Here is a 20,695-nt window from a genome sequence, read left to right on the forward strand (position 1 = left end):
GGACAAATACTGCTGAGGGATAGGTCACTAGTTTCTGAGGTTTCCTCTGAAGACTTGTAGGGATATTTCTTTTTGCTCTCAATACTAATAATAAAAGCATTTTTCCAGAACAACTGGCTTGTTTTTATATTTTAGGCATTGCTAAAATAAACAATCATGTTTATATCTTCACATTTGCAACTAGAATGCTTACCATGAAATTTATGACGCATCATTAGAACTTCACAGGACTTCAGATGATAACATTGCTGAAACAGTCAATTCTTTCCATCTTACCTTTACATATTCATATTTTTATCTTAAAGTTCCATTGTCTAGGCTATTTATTTAAAGTTTTTTATGCAATAACTTTGCAGAATCTGGTTTTTTTTTCATGAAATAAATTTGAGGAATATTTTTTGATCTAAAGTTCAAATTCTTACGAATTTGCCATATACCAAAGACTAATGCTTCTTTCTGCTTCTGCACTAAATAATTTACTAGGTGAGTTTCAGAACTAGAGTACTGTACCTGCCACTATGCCAATGATGGGCACGAGAACTACAAACACAATGAGATAAAGGGTGATCAGTGCAGCTTTATAAGACTTCATCCTCTCTTGAAGAGTTGGGCCATTTTTAGGATCTAAAAAACAAAAGTCCAACCTCCTGTTAGAGAACTTACTCATCTTACTTAAGTAAAACTTTTTAAAATCTCCAATTATATGGTTAGTATCAAACCTACTGGAATAAAAAGGAAACAAGAAATAGGTTCTCATTTATTCAGCAGGAAGTAAAAGGGACAGTCAAAAGGAGAAGTCAATACAGAAATTGCTGTGGACATTTGATCTATCCACTAACTAAACATCCAGGACAAAGTTACTATCTTCTCCAAGCCATACTTGTCTCATTGGATGCATTCATTGATAAATTTTAATACTGATACCATACCAAAACACACACAAACATAAATTTTATTCTTCTGTTTCACATGGGAATGTGAACATTCTGGATGAAAATAAAGTTCCTCAAGCAACCATATATTAATAATTATATATATTTTTTCAGATTTTAAGTGGAATAATAAAAACATTACTTTTGATGGTAATTATGTAAATTTCCTTTTCTCATTCTACCTCAATAGTTTTGTATTTGGATGCCTCTTGTGATTTGAATACAAGCTGAAAAAAATAAATAACAAAACTCACACTTTGATTAAACATTGGAATGGATCAGTAAAACCCATCCTCTGGATATTTCAGAATATACTAATATTTTAGTATTATTTCTTTATATGAACCAGCAATTCATATGTTGAGATGCTAATTGTAGAAAAGTTAACTCAATATAGAGGGAATCTTACTAGCAGAAGATGTTTCTCTGGTTAAGTGAATAAAACATTCATTAAAACATTCTTTCCTATGGCCATTGCTTTTGTTGTTTAGCAAAAAAGAAGGAAATTTTGTTTTCAGGTTGCAAATTAAAATGAAATTTTAGGTAGTGTTCAGTAATGTTCTATGAGGAATTGAACAGAAAAAGGAGGAAAAAATTAGGTAAAGAAAATTTAAAAAATAAGGAAAAGGGGGAAAATGAAGGAAAAAAGAGAAGGAGCAACCACAATACAAGCAAGATGGGATATTCCATCTGTCAGGTGACTAAGACTGAGATCCAACCAGGCAGATAGAGTAAGTCTCATGACCAAAATTTTACAGTCTCACTAACTCCAAGGACAATGTCCATGAGCACCCTCCCTTATTCTACTTACAGGGAGGAAGCAAAGCTGTCATTGAGCGAGCATCGAACTTCACAGACTCTGTACAGCTGTCAGTGTCTTCTTGCTGATCAGGAAAGTCATCCCACTGTGCCATACTTCTATCAAACACATGGAAAAACATGTTAATTACACACAGAATCGCTAGGGCCCTTTGGCATCATGTTTCACATTGAAATTTACAGTTAAAATCCAATTTTAGCCAGGGAACAAGTATAATTAATTACATTTACATACATCTCTGTCAAATATATGCCAACATAACTACCCATGAATTTTCATTTCAACATTAAAAGACAGACTTACATGGAACCCACTCATGAGTTTTTCCATGTACAAATGTACACTTATGATTGAAGTATGTGGGTTTTTTTAGAGTGAGAGGTAACTTTGCTCTCTTTAGCTAAAAAAGGAAAAATTCTTAACTGGCAGAAAACAACTGTTTAGCTAAAAAGTTAAAAAGAATTTCCCTTAGAACAAGTAGCAGCTGAAAATCTGAAACAAATATTTCCCGTGATATTTTATCAGAGCTTTATCAGCCAAATCTTCTTCTGCCAAGGCATCTGTTTATCCCTTTAGAAACAGAAAACAAAGTCCAGTCACAAGATAAGGAGCCACAGGAAAAACTAAGTTTTTATTTTCCTTTCCTTTCCCTTCTTTTCCTTTTTTTTAAAAAAAATTTTCCTATATATTTTCCTATCAAGACTTCCCTCACTATATACATTGGCAGCACCTCAAATATGTGCTTGTACCTTTTAAAACACAATTGCAAAGAGCTGGACACGACTGAGCGTACACACACATATTTTATGACCGAATCTATATCTATGTCTCTTTAAGATGCATTAGAATCATTTAAAAGGCTTACTTTAAAACAGATTGATGGTCCCAACCTGCAAAACTTCTCATATTTAGGGTAGGGATCAACAACTTGCAGGCTTCCCTGGTGATTCAGTGGTAAAGAATCTGCCTGCCAAGGCACGAGACGTGGGGTTCAATCCCCAATCAGGGAAGATCCCCTGGAGAAGGAAATGGCAACCCACTCTAGTATTCCTGCTTAGGAAATCCCATGGACAGAGGAGCCTGGCAGGTTACAGTCCATGGGGTCGCAGAAGAGTTGGACACGACTTAGAGACTAAACAACAACAATTTGCAATTCAGACAAGTTTTCTAGTCATGCTGCTGCTGCCAGTCTGAAGACCACAACTTTAAGAACATTTGTCAAAAGAAACTGTATGACTTTTTCTTGGAAACAGTTCAATTCATTTGATTGATAAGTTTAGCATAAAGCCAACATCTTCTGATCATTGTTTATTTTCTCTAATGCTGAGTTATGGATTTAACACAGCTGAAGTTGCAACTGTGTACCCTGGTAACTTCAGGACACTGAACTCTTATCTCCTCCAGAAAATGGGCAATCATTCATACGCAAATGTTCACCCTGCTTTGGGAAGAGGTACTGAAAATAAGGATGTGGCAACTCCTGTCAATATATTAAAAATATATATATTTCCAAGGAGTTATTTTATTTTGCAGTTTGTACATACATCATTCTATAAATCAGTTTTACTTTTTTGTAAGTCTGGTCGATCTAACCAAGGAGTGTATTCTTTAAATGGTTCAGTCACTGTGGAGGAAGCTGGCAGAGGGGGAAGTTAGGACGACATCCCCTTTTCTTGCTACTGTTGCTGCTAAGCTGCTTCAGTCGTGTCCGACTCTATGCGACCCCATAAACGGCAGCTCACCAGGCTCTCCCGTCCTTGGGATTCTCCAGGCAAGAACACTGCTTAGGCAGAGGTAAAACTAAATAAACAATTATCGGCGAACACTATCATAGGAAACCAAACTGATTAATTCAGACCCAGACTCTGCTGCCATTTCTCACCTTTTTAATTCACTCTATTATTTGATTTGGATGATAGTTTTTAACTTGCCATGGGAAAAAATAAAAAACATTACTTTCAAGAATGAGATGACAATGAGACAGCTAAATTCTTTTTTAAACTACAGTTCAAAGCACTGGGACTCTGTCAAAGCTTTTAACATTTGAACTCAGTTTATAAAGGATGGGCTCACAAAGTCTACTTTTTTTTTTTTTTTTTTCTGTATCCCATGGCATGCAGGATCTTAGCTCTCTGACTAGGGAACAAACCTACATTCCCTGCATTGGAAGCCCAGAGTCTTAACAACTCAACAGCCAAGTATACATTTAGGTACCCCTGCTATGCACCTAGAAATATTTCCCTGTCAGTCTGCTCACAAGTCTCTTCTCAATGTGTTTGACTCTGGTTCTGGTCCCAGTAGCTGAGATATTATGACTCCATTTTCACTTACATACAAAGGAAACATCCTTATATTAGTCAGTCTTCTAGAAGGGAATTTCTTTATAAAAAATATTTTTGCAAAATTTAAAAAATTTTAAATCTGATAAATCTCGCTAGACTGTGAGCTACAGAAGAGGTGGGACCATGTCTAGTTTTGTTCAATATTATATTGGCAGAGCCTAAAGAAATCTGGCATATAGAGTACACTTGATATATACTTGTTGAATATTTGGGCACTGGCATCACGGACTCGATGGACGTGAGTCTGAGCGAACTCCGGGAGATGGTGATGGACAGGGATACCTGGCATGCTGCAATTCATGGGGTCGCAAAGAGTCAGACATGACTGAGCGACTGAACTGAACTGAACAGAGACTAAGTTCAGTTTTGTTTTTCATTAGGCCTCTATACTTCGATCTATCTTTTATGGGCTTTAGATGATAACATATATCTTTTAGATTACTGGATTTCAAACTATGATTTCTTTGGGTAGATTTAAAATCTCTGAAAAAGAAAACCCTCTAATAAATGTCTACAAGTGGGTTAAACTGAATGACCACATGTGGACAACAGAGGTACAGAGAGCTGAAAGTGAGATGAACACTAAAGTCTGTTGAGTGGAGCGATGAATGAAAAAGAATCCCCTCTGGTTACTCTGGTGAACAATGAGTTCTGTTTGTTCTCTGGAGTGGTTTATAACAAGGGTTGGTTAAGCATGAAGTATACTTTTTTCCATTGAAAAAAAGATGAAATTAATGATAGATGATGCTGCAATAAGATTGCTGGCATTTTCTATTACTACTTTCTTTTGTTCTCAGTCTCCAAAATTGTCCTGAGAAGCTCATTTATTTCCATGGCTTGAATGGCATGAACTACTACCTACATGCTGACTAAGCCAAAATACCCAGCTCAGATCTCATGTCTCAGAATCAGATTTATAAATAAAGAGATAGATAGATAGATAGATATAATACAGCTAGCTACAATGGGGTACTTTTCACATCAACCTAACTTTTCTTCTTCCAGGGTTTCTGATGTTGGCATGCCATCCATTTATATCATCTGTTTGTTATTACAATCCTGGGCTAATTTAATAGCTCCCAAAAGGTCTCTCTGGCTTCCCTGATAGCTCAGTTGGTAAAGAATCCTATCTGCAATGCAGGAGACTCTAGTTCAATTCCTAGGTTGGGAAGACCCAGTATTCTTGGGCTTCCCTCGTGGCTCAACTGGTAAAGAATCTGCCTACAATATGGGAGACCTGGGTTTGATGCCTGGGTTGAGAAGATTCCCTGGAGAAGGGAAAGGCTACTCACTCCATAATCCTGGCTTGGAGAATTCCATGGACTATATAATCCATGGGGTTGCAAAGAGTCAGACACGACTGAGTGACTTTCACTTTCACTTTTTCATAGGTCTCTCAGCTTCATGTTAATCCTTCCATTTTATTTTCCCCACAACTTCTAGAATGGTCCTCTTCAAAAGTAAGTCAGATTGACATCATGACCAAGTGGCTTTTATCCCAGGGATGCAAGGATTCTTCAGTATTTGCAAATCAATTAATGTGATACACCACATTAACAAATTGAAAGATAAAAACCATATGATTATCTCAATAGAGGCAGAGAAAGCCTTTGACAAAATTCAACATCCATTTATGATAAAAACCCTCCAGAAAGCAGGCATAGAAGGAACATACATCAACATAATAAAAGCCATATATGATAAACTCACAGCAAACATTATCCTTAATGGTGGAAAATTGAAAGCATTTCCCCTAAAGTCAGGAAGAAGACAAGGGTGCCCACTTTCACCACTACTATTCAACATAGTTTTGGAAGTATTAGCCACAGCAATCAGAGGAGAAAAAGAAATAAAAGGAATCCAGATTAGAAAAGAAGAAGTAAAACTCTCACTGTTTGCAGATGACATGATCCTTTATGTAGAAAACCCTAAAGACACCACCAGAAAATTACTAGAGCTAATCAATGAATATAGTAAAGTTGCAGGATATAAAATTAACACACAGAAATACCTTGCAATCCTATACACTAACAATGAGAAAACAGAAAGAGAATTTAAGGAAACAATTCCATCCACCATTGCAATGAAAAGAATAAAATACTTAGGAATAAATCTACCTAAAGAAACAAAAGACCTATTTACAGAAAACTATAAAACACTGATGAAAGAAGTCAAAGATGACATAAATATATGGAGAAATATACCATGTTCATGGATCAGAAGAATCAATATAGTGAAAATGAGTATACTACCCAAAGCAATCTATAGATTCAATGCAATACCTATCAAGCTACCAACAGTATTTTTCAGAGAACTGGAACAAATAACTTCACAATTTGCATGGAAATACAAAAAAAAAAAAAAAAAAACCCTCAAATACCAAAAGCAATCTTGAGAATGAAGACTGGAACTGGAGGAATCAACCTGACTTCAGACTATACTACAAAGCTACAGTCATCAAGACAGCATGGTACTGGCACAAAGACAGAAATATAGATCAATGGAACAAAATAGAAAGCCCAGAGATAAATCCATGCACCTATGGACACCTTATCTCTGATAAAGGAGGCAAGAATATACAATGGAGGAAAGACAATCTCTTTAACAAGTGGTACTGGGAAAACTGGTCAACCACTTGTAAAAGAATGAAACTAGAACACTTTCTAACACCATACACAAAAATAAACTCAAAATGGATTAAAGATCTAAATGTAAGACCAGAAACTATAAAACTCCTAGAGGAAAACATAGGCAAAACACTCTCTGACATAAATCACAGCAGGATCTTCTATGACCCACTTCCCAGAGTAATAGAAATAAAAGCAAAAATAAACAAATGGGACCTAATTAAACTTAAAAGTTTTTGCACAATGAAGGAAACTATAAGCAAGGTGAAAAGACAGCCTTCAGAATGGGAGAAAATAATAGCAAACAAAGCAACTGACAAAGAATTAATCTCAAAAATATACAAGCAGCTCATGCAGCTCAATTCCAGAAAAATAAAAAACCTAATCAAAAAATGGGCCAAAGAACTAAACAGACATTTCGCCAAAGAAGACATACAGATGGCTAACAAACACATGAAAAGACACTCAACATCTCTCATTATCAGAAAAATGCACATCAAAACCACAATGAGGTACCATCTCATGCCAGTCAGAATGGCTGCTATCAAAAAGTCTACAAATAATAAATGCTGGAGAGGGTATGGAGAAAAGGGAACCCTCTTACACTGTTGGTGGGAATGCAAACTAGTACAGCCACTATGGAGAATAGTGTGGAGATTCCTTAAAAAACTGGAAATAGAACTGCCATATGACCCAGCAATCCCACTGCTGGGCATTCACACTGTGGAAACCAGAACTGAAAGAGACACATGTACCCCAATGTTCATCGCAGCACTGTTTACAATAGCTCGGACATGGAAGCAACCTAGATGTCCACCAGCAGATGAATGGGTAAGAAAGCTGTGGTACATACACACAATGGAATATTACTCAGCTATTAAAAAGAATGTATTTGAATCAGTTCTAATGAGGTGGATGAAACTGGAGCCTATTATACAGAATGAAGTAAGTCAGGAAGAAAAATACCAATACAGTATATTAATGCAAATATATGGAATTTAGAAAGATGGTAATGATGACCCTATATGCAAGACAGCAAAAGAGAACCAGATATAAAGAATAGACTTTTGGATTCTGTGGTAGAAGGTGAGGGTGAGATGATTTGAGAGAATAGCATTGAAACATGTATATTACCATATGTGAAATAGATTGACAGTCCAGGTTCAATGCATGAGACAGGGCGCTTAGGGCTGGTTCACTGGGATGACCCTGAGGGATGGAATGGGGAGGGAGGTGGGAGGGGAGTTCAGGATGGGGAACACATGTACACCCATGGTTGATTCATGTCTATGTATGGCAAAAACCACTACAATACTGTAAAGTAATTAGCCTCTAATTAAAATTAATTAATTAATTTAAAAAAAGTAAGTCAGATGTGTCACTCTGCTGAAATCCTATAAATACATTCCCATCTCACTCACTCAGACAGACTTTCTCCAGCATCAGATCTGAAATGGCAACCTACCTCTTTCACTTCCTCTTCTCTTTCTTGCCTTGATCTGCCCCCCACCCCCAACTTATCACCATCCAACATGAAATACATTTCCCTTATTTGTCTTGTCTATTGTTTGTCTCTTCTCACACAAGTTAGAGTCATGATTCAGTGGTTTTTATCTCTTTGGTTCAATGAATAGAGTTCCTGTCACTGGTGTTCATCATGTACATAAGAACATTAGGAGAAACTCCACAAATAAATGAAAGACAAAATAGTTTGCAAGATGACTGGATTTTATACCTGGAGTCATGTTTCAAGGAAAGTTTGCATTAGTGAATTGAAGAAATGTAAAAACCTGTTTTGCTATCTACTGGTAAATGAAAGGTTTTTCTTTGAATCATGTGTCAACAGGAAACTGAAACAAAAATATCTCACCCCTGAGGTTCCCACTTTTGCCTCAGAGGGATTTGTTAGACTCACTGGATCCCTTCAGTTCCTTACTCTATCAGTGCTGTTTGTTTAGGAATGTTAGAAAACATACACATGTGAAGCTTTGTTAGAAGCCAGCGGACAATTCACACAATCCAAATGAGCCTTTAACTGCTTTTTCCAAAGTTAAAAGAAAAAGTAACCTCACATGTTACAGCTTCCTATCAAATGTCAATGCACTGACAAAGAACTGTGAAATCTTCTGAGTGTATGTAATCTATTAAAAGCACGTTCTCTTGAGAAGTGAAACACCTCTCTGCAGTATCAGCTCTTCATGAAGAGGGTGAAAAATTTATAGAAGCTACAACAGGAAAACCTTAATGAAAGAAATTCAGTATTATTCTGTTTGGAAATACATTTTTCTTTATTCCTATTTTTATTATAAAAATATTGTAACACTATTGAAGACAAGTTGGGACAAAATTTCTATCATTCCATCACCCCAATAAAGGAAAAACTTGAGTGCATCCACATTACAAATTGATACTATAATGTATGTTATCATCTGGTTTTATGTATTTCCCTTAAATTCATATCAGTATCTATAATTGAAATTATTTTTTTCAAGTTTAAAATGATGGGCTACATAATAATTCATTGAATATATGTACCTTATTTATGCAGCCATTTTCTTATAATTCTTCAAAATAAGATATGTTCCCTGTTCTTTGAAGGGCAATGTGTTACTGATACAGATGCTGCTGCTGGAAATATTTGCATAACTTAGGTTTCTTCCTTTTAGCCTAAATGTTTCTTTAGGTAATTCATTATATGTTGAACTATCAGATAACAGGAATACTATCTCAAACTTCTTAGTATCCACTGTCTGACTTCTCTTTAAAAAGATTGTACACATTTACAGAGATTCTAGTCACTTATGTTTTAAACCAAATTCACCACTGTTCAGTAACAATGTTTATTTTAGAATCATTTAGATTTTAGTGAGAGCTAAATGATATCTCAGATATATATCTATATATACACAGATATATATGGTTATAATATGAATTTAAAAATTATTATGAGGATTAAAAATAATTTTTATAAACTGTCTGATACATAGACAACCACAAATAAATGAATCATCATTATTTTAAACCATCACTTTTTTTTAAATATGAAATTTTCTTATTTTATCCTCACAACAGCACCATGAGGTATGTTCTCAATTTTACAAGCTGGGAAACCAAGACCTAAAGCATTTAAGTATCCAGTTAATGGTACACAACTGGTGAACAGGGAAGTTGGGACCTGAAGGTAGGCAGTGTACGACCAAAAGAACAGCTCCTAATTCCTGTATAAAACATTTATAATCTCAGTTTTATGACTTTTCTATCACTATTTTCACGTGGCTAATGAGAATGCTAATTGCATTTTATGCTGTGTAAATCTTAACCATTCTTCGAGATGAATGTAAATTCTAACAGCTCCATGAAGATTCTTCTTTCTCCTCTTGAAGTAATTTTGGCCTCTCCTGTATTCTCATAGTATTTACATAGAGCATTTGCATACCACTTTTATGGTGCTCAAATTATATTATGCCAATTTGCCTTAGGTCTTGATTTTCCCAAAGACAGAGACTTTCATTTTTTATGTCCCTTCCTTACATCTAGAAAGTGCACACAGTAGATGCCCAACTAATATTTGTTATATGAGCAATAGAGGTAATAAAAGCATTAGATTAAAGTCAAGAGTATTATGTAAAAACTAAGATTAGACTAAGATATATTTAATCACATTGAGTAAAGCCAATAATTAGCAACAAAATATGCACATTTATATGCCCAAAATTCCTTGCTAGTTCAACTTAAAAATATATATCATATATATATGTCATATATATTTGTGCACATATATACATTTTTCACCCACAGAAAACCTAGCAGAAATCTCTATCATTGAAACAATCAAAACGAGTTATTAGAGATAGGATTCAAAATTGTACCAAAAATTACTGATCACATATGTAAACAGCTCTCTCATACAACATACACACACACACATGTAGACACACAAAAATACACAGAGTAGACCCATATATTCAACAGAAGCAATTTGGGAGAAAATACAAGTAAAACTTCTTTTACCATATGTCCTAAAGACGGCAGCACTGATTTATCCACTTCCCTCTTGTAACAATTGAAACCTAAAACCTTTATCACATAATATTTCAGCACAGCACAAGAAGAAAGGAAATGACACATTTGTATGTTGAAAATCTTTCTTAACAGTGTATTTCAATAGTACTCTTCTCAGTGCACAAGTTTGCAGAATCTAAATTTGTCAGATAACTCATTCCTCTTTCCATCTAGGACATTACAAAAGAAAAAGAGAAGTCAAATGAAAAACAATTGGGGTTATTGTAACAGCATACATAACATATGGAAGATTAATCTTTTCCTTTTTGTAAGATAGGTCTGCTTTCTATAATATTCTCATTACTATTAATCTTTTATTAATCTCAATATCTTCCACTAATACTCATGATCTCTTTCATACTGTATAACCTTGAGGGAAGACTCTATGTTTATGTGATTTGTTTTTCTTAATCCTTTTCCCTAGATCCCTTATCTCTAGCTTCAAACACAAAGCAGAGGAGGAAAGGATACCCACCAAGTAAAAGCAGTCCCTTACTGCTCACTTCAGCTCTGTCTATAGTGATTTTAGCAATTTCTGTAGATCCCTTTGAGCATCTAAAAAGTTATTTATTTCCTGAGAAGTATAATAGAGGAAAGGGGTCTCGAGCATGGGATCAGAACAAAGGAATGACTTTCATCTTCTATACCTGTCAGAGTTTTACATATTTTTTAATCTCATTTATTTAATCCCATTCCAGTTCCAATAGGACATGTAAAAAAAAAATACACTATTGAGCTAATTTTTAGATCCGATTCTTTTGGGGAAAAGTGTTTACTTTATATTTCATGGGCACTTCATGGTGCTCAAAGAGGGAGGAATCCTACTTTCTATCAAGAGATGGTCAAAATGATGTTCTGGCACCACAGAACAGTAACCCCTGGTAGAGAGAACCCAGGAATAGTGAACAGTGCTTGAAAAAAGAAAGCAGAAAAGAAAGTAGCAGTGTAACAGCAATAGTAACAGGCAATGAAGCTGGCAGCACAAATGCTGGCCAGGCAGCTTGAGCCAAGAATAGGATTGCAGACATCAATCCAGGCTAGACCAACATGAAGGCTACTCTGTGACCACACTAGGTCACCAGATTCTTAGGAAAAGACGTGGAGACTAACATCAGAACTCACTGTATTTTCTTTTGATCTGCTTCTATATGTTTTTGTTGTCCAGTCGTTAAGTCATGTCCAACTCTCTGCAATCCCATGGACTGAAGCAAATCAGGCTATTCTTTCCTCCACTATCTCCTGGAGTTTGCTCAAATTCATGCCCATTAAGTCAGTGATGCTATCTAACCATCTCCTCCTCTGCCAGCCCCTTCTCTTTTTGTCTTCAGTCTTTCCCAGCATCAGGGTATTTTCCAAACTCATTGGAAAATATTGGAGTTTCAGCTTCAGCATTAGTTCTTCCAATGAATATTCAGGGTTGATTTCCTTTAGGAAGGACTGGTTGGATCTCCTTGCTATCCAACGACTCTCAAGAGTCTGCTCCAGCACCACAGTTTGAAAGCATTAATTCTTTGGCACTCAGCTTTCTTTATGGTCCAACTCTCATGTTTGTACAGTACTACTGGAAAAACCATAGCTTTCACCATACAAACCTTTGTTGGCAAACTGATGTCTCTGCTTTTCAGTATGTTGTTTCAGTTTGCCATAGCTTTCCTTCCGAGGAGCAAGCATCTTTTAATTTCACAGTTTCAGTCACTGTCCACAGTGATTTTGGAGCCCAAGAAAATAAAAGCTGTCATGTTTCCACCTTTTCCCTTTCTATCTTCCATGAAGTGGTAGGACCGGATGTCGTGATCTCAGTTTTTTGAATGCTGAGTTTCAAGCCAGCCTTTTCACTCTCTTCTTTCATCCTCATCAAGAGGCTCTTTAGTTCCTCTTCACTCTCTGCCATAAGGGTGGTATTATCTGTGTATCTGAAGTTATTGATATTTCTCCCAGCAATCTTGATTCCAGCATGTGATTCATCTAGCCTGGCATTTCACGTGATATAAACAGAATATGTTAAATAAGCATGGTGACAACATACAGCCTTGACATACTCCTTTCCCAATTTTGAACAAGTCCGTTTTTCCATATCCAATTCTAACTGTTGCTTTCTTGACCTGCATACAGGTTTCTCAGGAGACAGGTAAGGCGGTCTGGTATTCCCATCTCTAAGAATTTTAATATCACAGTTTGTTGTGATCCACACAGCCAAAGGTTTAGTGCAGTAAATGAAGCAGAAGTAGATGTTTTTCTAGAATTCTCTTGCTTTCTCTATAACCCTCTATAAATTTCAGATGCTGGCAATTTGATCTCTGGTTCTTCGTCCTTTACTAAATCTGGCTTGTACATCTGGAAGTTCTCAGTTCACATATTGCTAAAGCCTAGCGTGAAGGATTCTGACCATAACTTTGCTAGCATGTGAAATGAGCACAATTGCAGTGTAGTCTATACATTCTTCCACATTGCCCTTCTTTGGGATTTAGAATGAGAACTGATCTTTTCTAGTCCTGTGGCCACTGCTGAGTTTCCCAAGTTGCTGGCATATTGAGAGCAGTACTTTAACAGCATCATCTTTAAGGATTTGAAATATCTCAGCTGGAATTCTATCACTCTCACCAGCTTTGTTCATAGTAATGCTTCCTAAGGTCCATCTGACTTTACGCTCCAGGATGTCTGGCTCTAGGTTAGTGACAACACCATTGTGGTTATCCAGATTATTAAGACTTTTTTGCTTATTTCTTCTGTGTATTCTTGCTACCTATTCTTAATCTCTTCTTTTTCTGTTAGGTTCTTACTGTTTTTCTCCTTCATCATGTACATCTTTGCATGAAATATGCCCTTGGTATCTCCAATTTTTTTAAGAGCTCTCTAGTCATTCTCATTCTATTGTTTTCCTCTATTTCTTTGCATTGTTCATTTAAGAAGGCCTTCTATCTCTCCTTGCTATTTTCTGGAACTCAGCATTCAGTTGGCTTAATTTTTCTCTTTCTCTCTTGCTTTTCACTTCTCTTCTTTCTTCACCTATTTATAAGGCTTTCTCGGACAACAGCTTTGTCTTCTTGCATTTCTCTTCCTTGGGATGGTTTTGGTCACTGCCTCCTGTACAAACTTCTGTTCAGGCACTCTGTCTAATCCCTTAAAGCTATTCATCACCTTCACTGTATAATCATAGGGGATTTGACTTAGGTCATACCTGAATGATCTAGTGGTTTTCCCCACTTTCTTCAATTTAAGTCTGAATTTTGCAATAAGGAGCTGATTATCTGAGCCACAGTCAGTTCCAGGTATTGTTTCTGCTTACTGTATAGAGCTTATCCATAATTGGCTGCAAAGAACATAATAAATCTGATTTTGGTATTGACCATTTGGTGATGCCCATATGTGGAGTCATTTCTTGTGTCATTGGAAAAGGCTGTTTGCTATGACCAGTATGTTCTCTTGACAAAACTCTGTTAGCCTTTGCCCTGTTTCATTTTGTACTCGAAGGCCAAATTTGCCTGTTATTCTAGATATCTCTTGACTTCCTGCTTTTGCATTCTAATCTCTATGAGAAAAAGGACATCTTTTTTTGGTGTTAGTTCTAGAAGGTCTTGTAGGTCTTCAAAGAACCAGTCAACTTCAGTTTCTTTGGTATTAGTGGTTGGGGCATTGACTTGGATTACTGTGATGTTGAAGGTTTGCCTGGGAAATGAACCAAGATAATTTGTCATTTTTGAGATTGCACCCAAGTACTGCATTTTGGACTCTCTTGTAAACTATGAGGACTACTCTATTTCTTCTAAGGAATTCTTGTCCACAGTAGTAGATATAATCTGAGTTAAATTTATTCATTCCATCCATTTTAGTTAACTGATTCCTATGATGTCAATGCTCAATCTTGCCATCTCCGGCTTGACCACATCAAATTTACCTTGATTCAAGGACCTAACATTCCAGGTTCTTATACAATACTGTTCTTGACAGCACCGAATTTTACTTTCACCACTAGAAACATTCACAATTGAGTGTCATTTCTCCTTTGGCCCAGCTGCTTCATTCTATCTGAAGCTATCAATAATTGCCCTCCACTTTTACCCAGTAGCATATTGGACACCTTCCAACCTGGATGCTTCATCTTTTGTAGTCATATCTTTGTGTCTTTTCACACTGTTCATCCATGGGGTTCTCTAGGGAATACTGGAGTGGGCTGCCATGTCCTCCTTCTGTGGACCATGTTTTGTTAGGACTCTTCACGAGGATCCATCATCTTAAGTAGCCCTGTGTCAGTTCAGTCGCTTACTCATGTCCAACTCTTTGAGACCCCATTGACTGCAGCACGCCAGGCTTCCTTGTCCATCACCAACTCCAGGAGCTTACTCAAACTCATGTCCATCGAGTTGGTGATGCCATCCAACCATCTCATCTCTTGTCATCCTGTTCTCCTCCTGCCCTCAATCTTTCCCAGCATCAGGGTCTTTTCCAATGAGTCAGTTCTTCACATCAGGTGGCCAAAGTATTGGAGCTTTAGCTTCAGCATCAGTCCTTCCAATGAATATTCAGGACTGACTTCCTTTAGGATCAACTGGTTGGATCTCCTCAAGAGTCTTCTCCAACACCACAGTTCAAAACCATCAGTTCTTCAGCGTTCAGGTTTCTTTATGGTCCGACTCTCACATCCATATGTGACTACTGGAAAAACCATTGCCTTGACTAGACGGACCTTTGTTGGCAAAGTAATGTCTCTGCTTTTGAATATGCTATCTAAGTTGGTCATAACCTTTCTTCCAAGGAGTAAGCATCTTTTAATTTCATGGCTGCAGTTACCATCTGCAGTGATTTTGGAGCCCCAAAAAAATAAAGTCTGACACTGTTTCCACTATTTCCCCATCTATTTGCCATGAAGTGATGGGACTAGATGCCATGATCTTCGTTTTCTGAATGTTGAGCTTTAAGCCAACTTTTTCACTCTCCACTTTCACTTTCATCAAGAGGCTTTTTAGTTCCTCTTCACTTTCTGCCATAAGGGTGGGTGTCATCTGCATACCTGAGGTTATTGATATTTCTCCTGGCAATCTTGATTCCAGCTTGTGCTTCATCCAGCCCAGAGTTTCTCATGATGTATTTTGTATATACGTTAAATAAGCAGGGTGACAATATACAGCCTTGACGTACTCCTTTTCTTATTTGGAACCGGTCTGTTGTTCCATGTCCAGTTCTAACTGTTGCTTCCTGACCCCATAGGTCACACCCAATTAACCTGATTTCAAAACTCAGCAAAAATATACATTTTTCTCAGTCTGAGATCAGTGTATGCATTGTCAGTCACCTTCATGACAAATTTAGTTTGAAAACAAACTACAAACATGGACAAATTCCAGATCATAAGAATAGCTGCCTTCTCATCAGTTACTGCCATGGGATTCTTTGACTTTATTTTTGTTGTTTATGGAATATGTGTCTAGCACAAAGACTATTATAACATTATGCCTAATGTTCAAATAAAGTTTCAAAATTAAATAAATGGGTTGAAAAAACTTAACTTGAGTCTCATAGAATTCTTTGTGTTAGAGGAATGCAAGCTGAATTCAAAGGAAGACATATTTTATATTCATAAAGTGATACATTTGAATGTAGGTCATTTGCCTAGGTCATTAGTTATAAAGTCATTAGTTATAAGGTACACAATACCATATATTTATGTGATAAATTTGCACAAAGATAACATTTTTCCTATTCTTGACTCAAAATAATAATTAGACAGTAATGTTTACTATCTAATTATTCTTTTAATAATTAAAAGTTTTAATAACACTACATTGGACACATCTCTCCATGTGAATATAATGCCTTAAAGAATTATCAAAAGAACCTCATCAAAATCAATATTGAAAAATTACATCCTAGTAGAGCTTTTGTTTGATGATCATAAATAGGAAAAAGGAAGAATTTTTATGGTAACTGTATTATTTTATATAACTCTATACTGAACAGAACTTTTCTGCAGAAGTATTATTGAAGTTAAAATACATAAACAGACAAGTACAGCATCAGAACCAACTATATCTTCCTTCTGTGAAGCCTATCAAAACTGTTCTGTTCAATCACATGACCCTAAAGTGATACAGCTGATTAAAGTTTTAGTATTTTTGTAGAGTTTAATGTAATTTACAAACGCATTATATCTATAAAATACATTTGTAACCAAAAATTGGTTAAGAACTATAGACCTATGAAATTTAGGTCTAAATTTATGTTTCTATGTTTTAACATATAATTATAATAAAATATCAGCACAGTGAGATAAAGGGACTAAAATACTTATTTCCCTTGGAGAAACAATGTACTTTTACCATACTGTTTTAAAAACCATACAGTTTTTAAAAGAAAGGGCAGATATCTAAAGAGCTCAGATGTCCCTACAATAAGAAAAAACAACCTGAGCAAACTGAAAATCAATGACGTTTCCTGGAGACAGCAGAGCCTTTAGGTCTCAGGACAAACTTTAGAGAGGGAACCCAAAGAACTCACACCTGGGTTTAGCTTCCCTGGAGCAGTATCCTCTAGAATCAGAAACTGGCAAGAACCTGTAAATGGTAATTTGAATGAATGGCTGGAGAGCTGAGGGAGGGCCAGTGTGAAGGTGAAACTCCTGGGGCTGCAGTTTTTGGGGGCTTTATGGTCAGGAACCCCACCAGGTTCTCACAGGGAAGAGCCAAGAAAAGTCACCTGGTGCCTGTGGCAGAGGGAGGGGAAAGAAACCATTTTAGAATGCCCCCAGGGCATTCTCCATAATAAAGGCTTCCTCTCCAGGGCAAAGGGCTGCCCTGGTGGCTTCCAGGGGTCGGAAGATTCTCTGGAGAAGGGAATGACAACGCAGTCCAGTATCCTTGCCTGGGAAATCCCACGGACAGAGCAGCCTGGTGGGCTACAGTCCATGGGGTCTCACAGGGTCGGACACGACTGAGTGACTAACACTGTCACTTTTTTACTTTCACAGCTGACCGACCCTGAAAAGTTCTCTTTTTCAGGGAAGTTTGTAGGGAAATCCCAAAACTAGAGGAGACAAAAACAAGGACACTAAGAGAAATTTTGGCCTCTGACAGCTCAGCTCCAGCAAGTATTAAACACAGCCCAACTCCTAGCCAGGGAATCATAAAATTTCATACCAATATGCCTATTTACCTCAGTTCCTAAACCTGTCTTGACCAACTCCAGTTTTCAACAAGGCATGCTAAAAATCAATGAAGTGTGTGCCAGGCCCTAAAAGTCATGGATTTCTAGGATAGGTAGGGAGGTGGTGGGTGGTGGGGGTGGGGGGTGGCTAGAGTAAGCACAAAATCCTAGTGACCAGTTACCCTCAAGCAATATTAACAAATCACCCCTTCTTCATGACTCATGTCTTATTAAGGAGACACAAAATGCCAGTTAAGAAAAAAAAATGAATGTGGGCTCATTTTTAAGTGATATTTTTAAATCATGAATGTCCTGAGTTTAGGGAAGTTTGGTTTCAAAACTAGAGTGACAGACTCATCTAGTTCAAATAAGCTTTAAAGTGGTAAAAATATAAATTTATTTAAGCCTGAACAAGCTTCATTAAGCAGGAATTCAGTTCCCGACCAGGTATCAAACCTAGACCCTAAGCAGTGACACCATAGAGTCATGACTACTGGGCCACTAGGGAATTACCTCATTAAACAAATTCTTATCCAGAAATCTCCTGGAATCATTACGAGATGTCAGCCTAGGGGCTCAAAAGCAGAATGGAACTTTCTACCACAGCTAAGAGAGCTGAGGTAGACTGAGTATCACTCATGTTATAGCAACTTCACATGTGCCATAGTTTTTCCTACTCATGGCTAAAAAAGAACCCCAACAAAAACCTCTTTGAAAATGAGAGAATAAAAACTCTTCAAAAAATTTATCTAGGGTCACTTGGTCAGTGACAGAGTACGCTCTAGAACCTATATTCTATGATGTTCTTTCCACTTGGACCCTTAGCTTCCATGAACACACATAATTACTCATCTACACATCTCCATTTTCTCCCATAATGTCTTCAGAAGCTACTGATAGTTTCCAAGAGGCATCAAAGCTGAGCTCTGTCTTTGCTGTTTGATCTCCCTGCATTCGCGTTCAGAGAATAAAGAGCTCTCTTTTTTGACTTCCAACTCTCTTGAAAGCACTACTCTTTAGCCAACTCTCACCAAGAATCACACGAGAAAGGTGATTCTGAGCAATGTAGTTCCTGGAACCCCCCGTGGGACACAGAAAAGACAGTAAAGAGTGTAGGGAGGCAAAAAGCGATAGCGGATGTCTACATAGCCTGACAACTCAGAAAGGAACACTTACCATCCAAAGAGGGAATGGAAACTGAATTGCTGAAAAGGGAGAAAGAACAGCTGGGGTGGAGAAAACAATGCGTCCAAATGCCTGAAAAAAAGACAGGAACACGAGAATATCAACGACCAGAGTGAGGCCAATGTAGCTGCGGTAAAAATTTCAGATGTGGGAAGCAAGGTTTCAGCTAAAGCTGAGCAGTAGGAAGCCATGGATTGAGGAGTTTATCTTCAGAGCAGCAGAAAGACTTTAATGCTTTGGAAGTGGGATGAATGAGACACATCTCGATTTTAAAAGTTGACTGCCATGGGGAGGTGGGGAAGTGTGGTTGAGCACAAGTCAACTGATTAGGAAATTATTACAGTGGTGTCACGGAAAACTGATGAAACCATCTGACTTGGAGGATGTCAGTGGTAAAGGGGGGAAGTGGGGAGAGATATTAAAAGGCAAATTTAGTGAGAGTTGATGATGGATTTGATAGTGACAGTTGGTGAGCTTAAAATTTTCTCATTTACTACTTCAGATTCACTCTCCACTTTCTCTGCCCTTCTACTTTCTGGACTGAGAGTTATGAAACACATAACTCTCTTCTGATCTCTGGCTTCTGATGTGAAGTGAAGTCGCTCAGTCATGTCTGACTCTTTGCGACCCCATGGACTGTAGCCTACCACGCTTCTCCATCCATCGGATTTTCCAGGCAAGAGTCCTGGAGTGGGTTGCCTTTTCCTTCTCCAGAGCATCTTCCCGACCCAGGGATCGAACCCGAGTCTTCCGCATTGTAGGCAGACGCTTTACCATCTGAGCCACCAGGGAAGGCTCCTGATGAGGTTTGACAAATGGGTAGCCCAGCAGGATATTTGTGAAAGGAAAGAGTTAGTTCTTCATGCTAAATGTCTAGAAATGAAATAAATACTTATGACCTGAGAATGTTGAGTAGCCTCTTAAAGGGCTACTTGACCTATGTAAGCAGAAAATGTCTGGGTCTGCTAGCCAATAACCTAACCCTCACTATTGTGGATATTTCAATGTCATACCCATTTCCAGAAAAGTGATAGTAAAAAACAAACAAACAAACAAAAAAACTACTACTTTTTAAGAATAAACAAGGCCTGGTGGTAAGACTATGGTTGGCAGAAAATCCTCTCCCTCAGAAAGCTATCCACATCCTAATTCCAAGAAGAATGTTGTTTCAAGACAAAGGAGAATTAAGTCTGCACATGGATTTAAGGTTGCTCATCAGCTGACAAAATAAGGAGATTATTCTGGATTTATCTGAGTGGGTCCCAGGTAATAACCAGAATCCATAAAAGTAGAGGAGGGCGGCAGAAGAAGGTCAGAGGAAGTGATGATGGAAGAAAGGCCAAAGAGATCTAGTTTCTGGTTTTGATGATGAAGGGAAAAAGGCCATAAGCTAAAGCCTGTGAGTGTCCTCTAGAGGCTGTGAAAGGCAGTAACATAGATTTTTCCCTAAAAATGTTCAGAAAGTAAGGCAGCTCACTGACAACTTAGAGTTAGAACAGCAAGATCTGTGGAACCTAGAGAACTGTAAAAAAAGAAAAAAATGCATTTGCATTCTTTTAAAGCCACTGAATTTGTGTTAATGTGTTAGTG

At 37.3% G+C, this 20,695-nt stretch overlaps 1 protein-coding gene across 2 annotated transcripts in view; it reads right to left on the reverse strand.

Moving 5' to 3' along the window:
* MSR1 (macrophage scavenger receptor 1) overlaps positions 1–10,855 on the reverse strand; it is a 77,972-nt gene extending 67,117 nt beyond the window's left edge. The window contains exons 1-3 of one of the 2 annotated variants that reach the window (XM_005698776.3): positions 10,733–10,845; positions 1,744–1,850; positions 511–624 (exon numbers count right to left, since the gene is read on the reverse strand). In XM_005698776.3, the coding sequence (XP_005698833.2) occupies positions 511–624; positions 1,744–1,846 (217 nt within the window). In that variant the 5' untranslated portion in view covers positions 1,847–1,850; positions 10,733–10,845. Of the gene's footprint in view, positions 1–510; positions 625–1,743; positions 1,851–10,732 lie in introns of both variants that reach the window. The other variant, XM_005698777.3, reaches the window with a different exon arrangement.

The sequence above is a fragment of the Capra hircus genome, chromosome 27 (assembly GCF_001704415.2).
Source record: "Capra hircus breed San Clemente chromosome 27, ASM170441v1, whole genome shotgun sequence".
NCBI lineage: Eukaryota > Metazoa > Chordata > Mammalia > Artiodactyla > Bovidae > Capra > Capra hircus.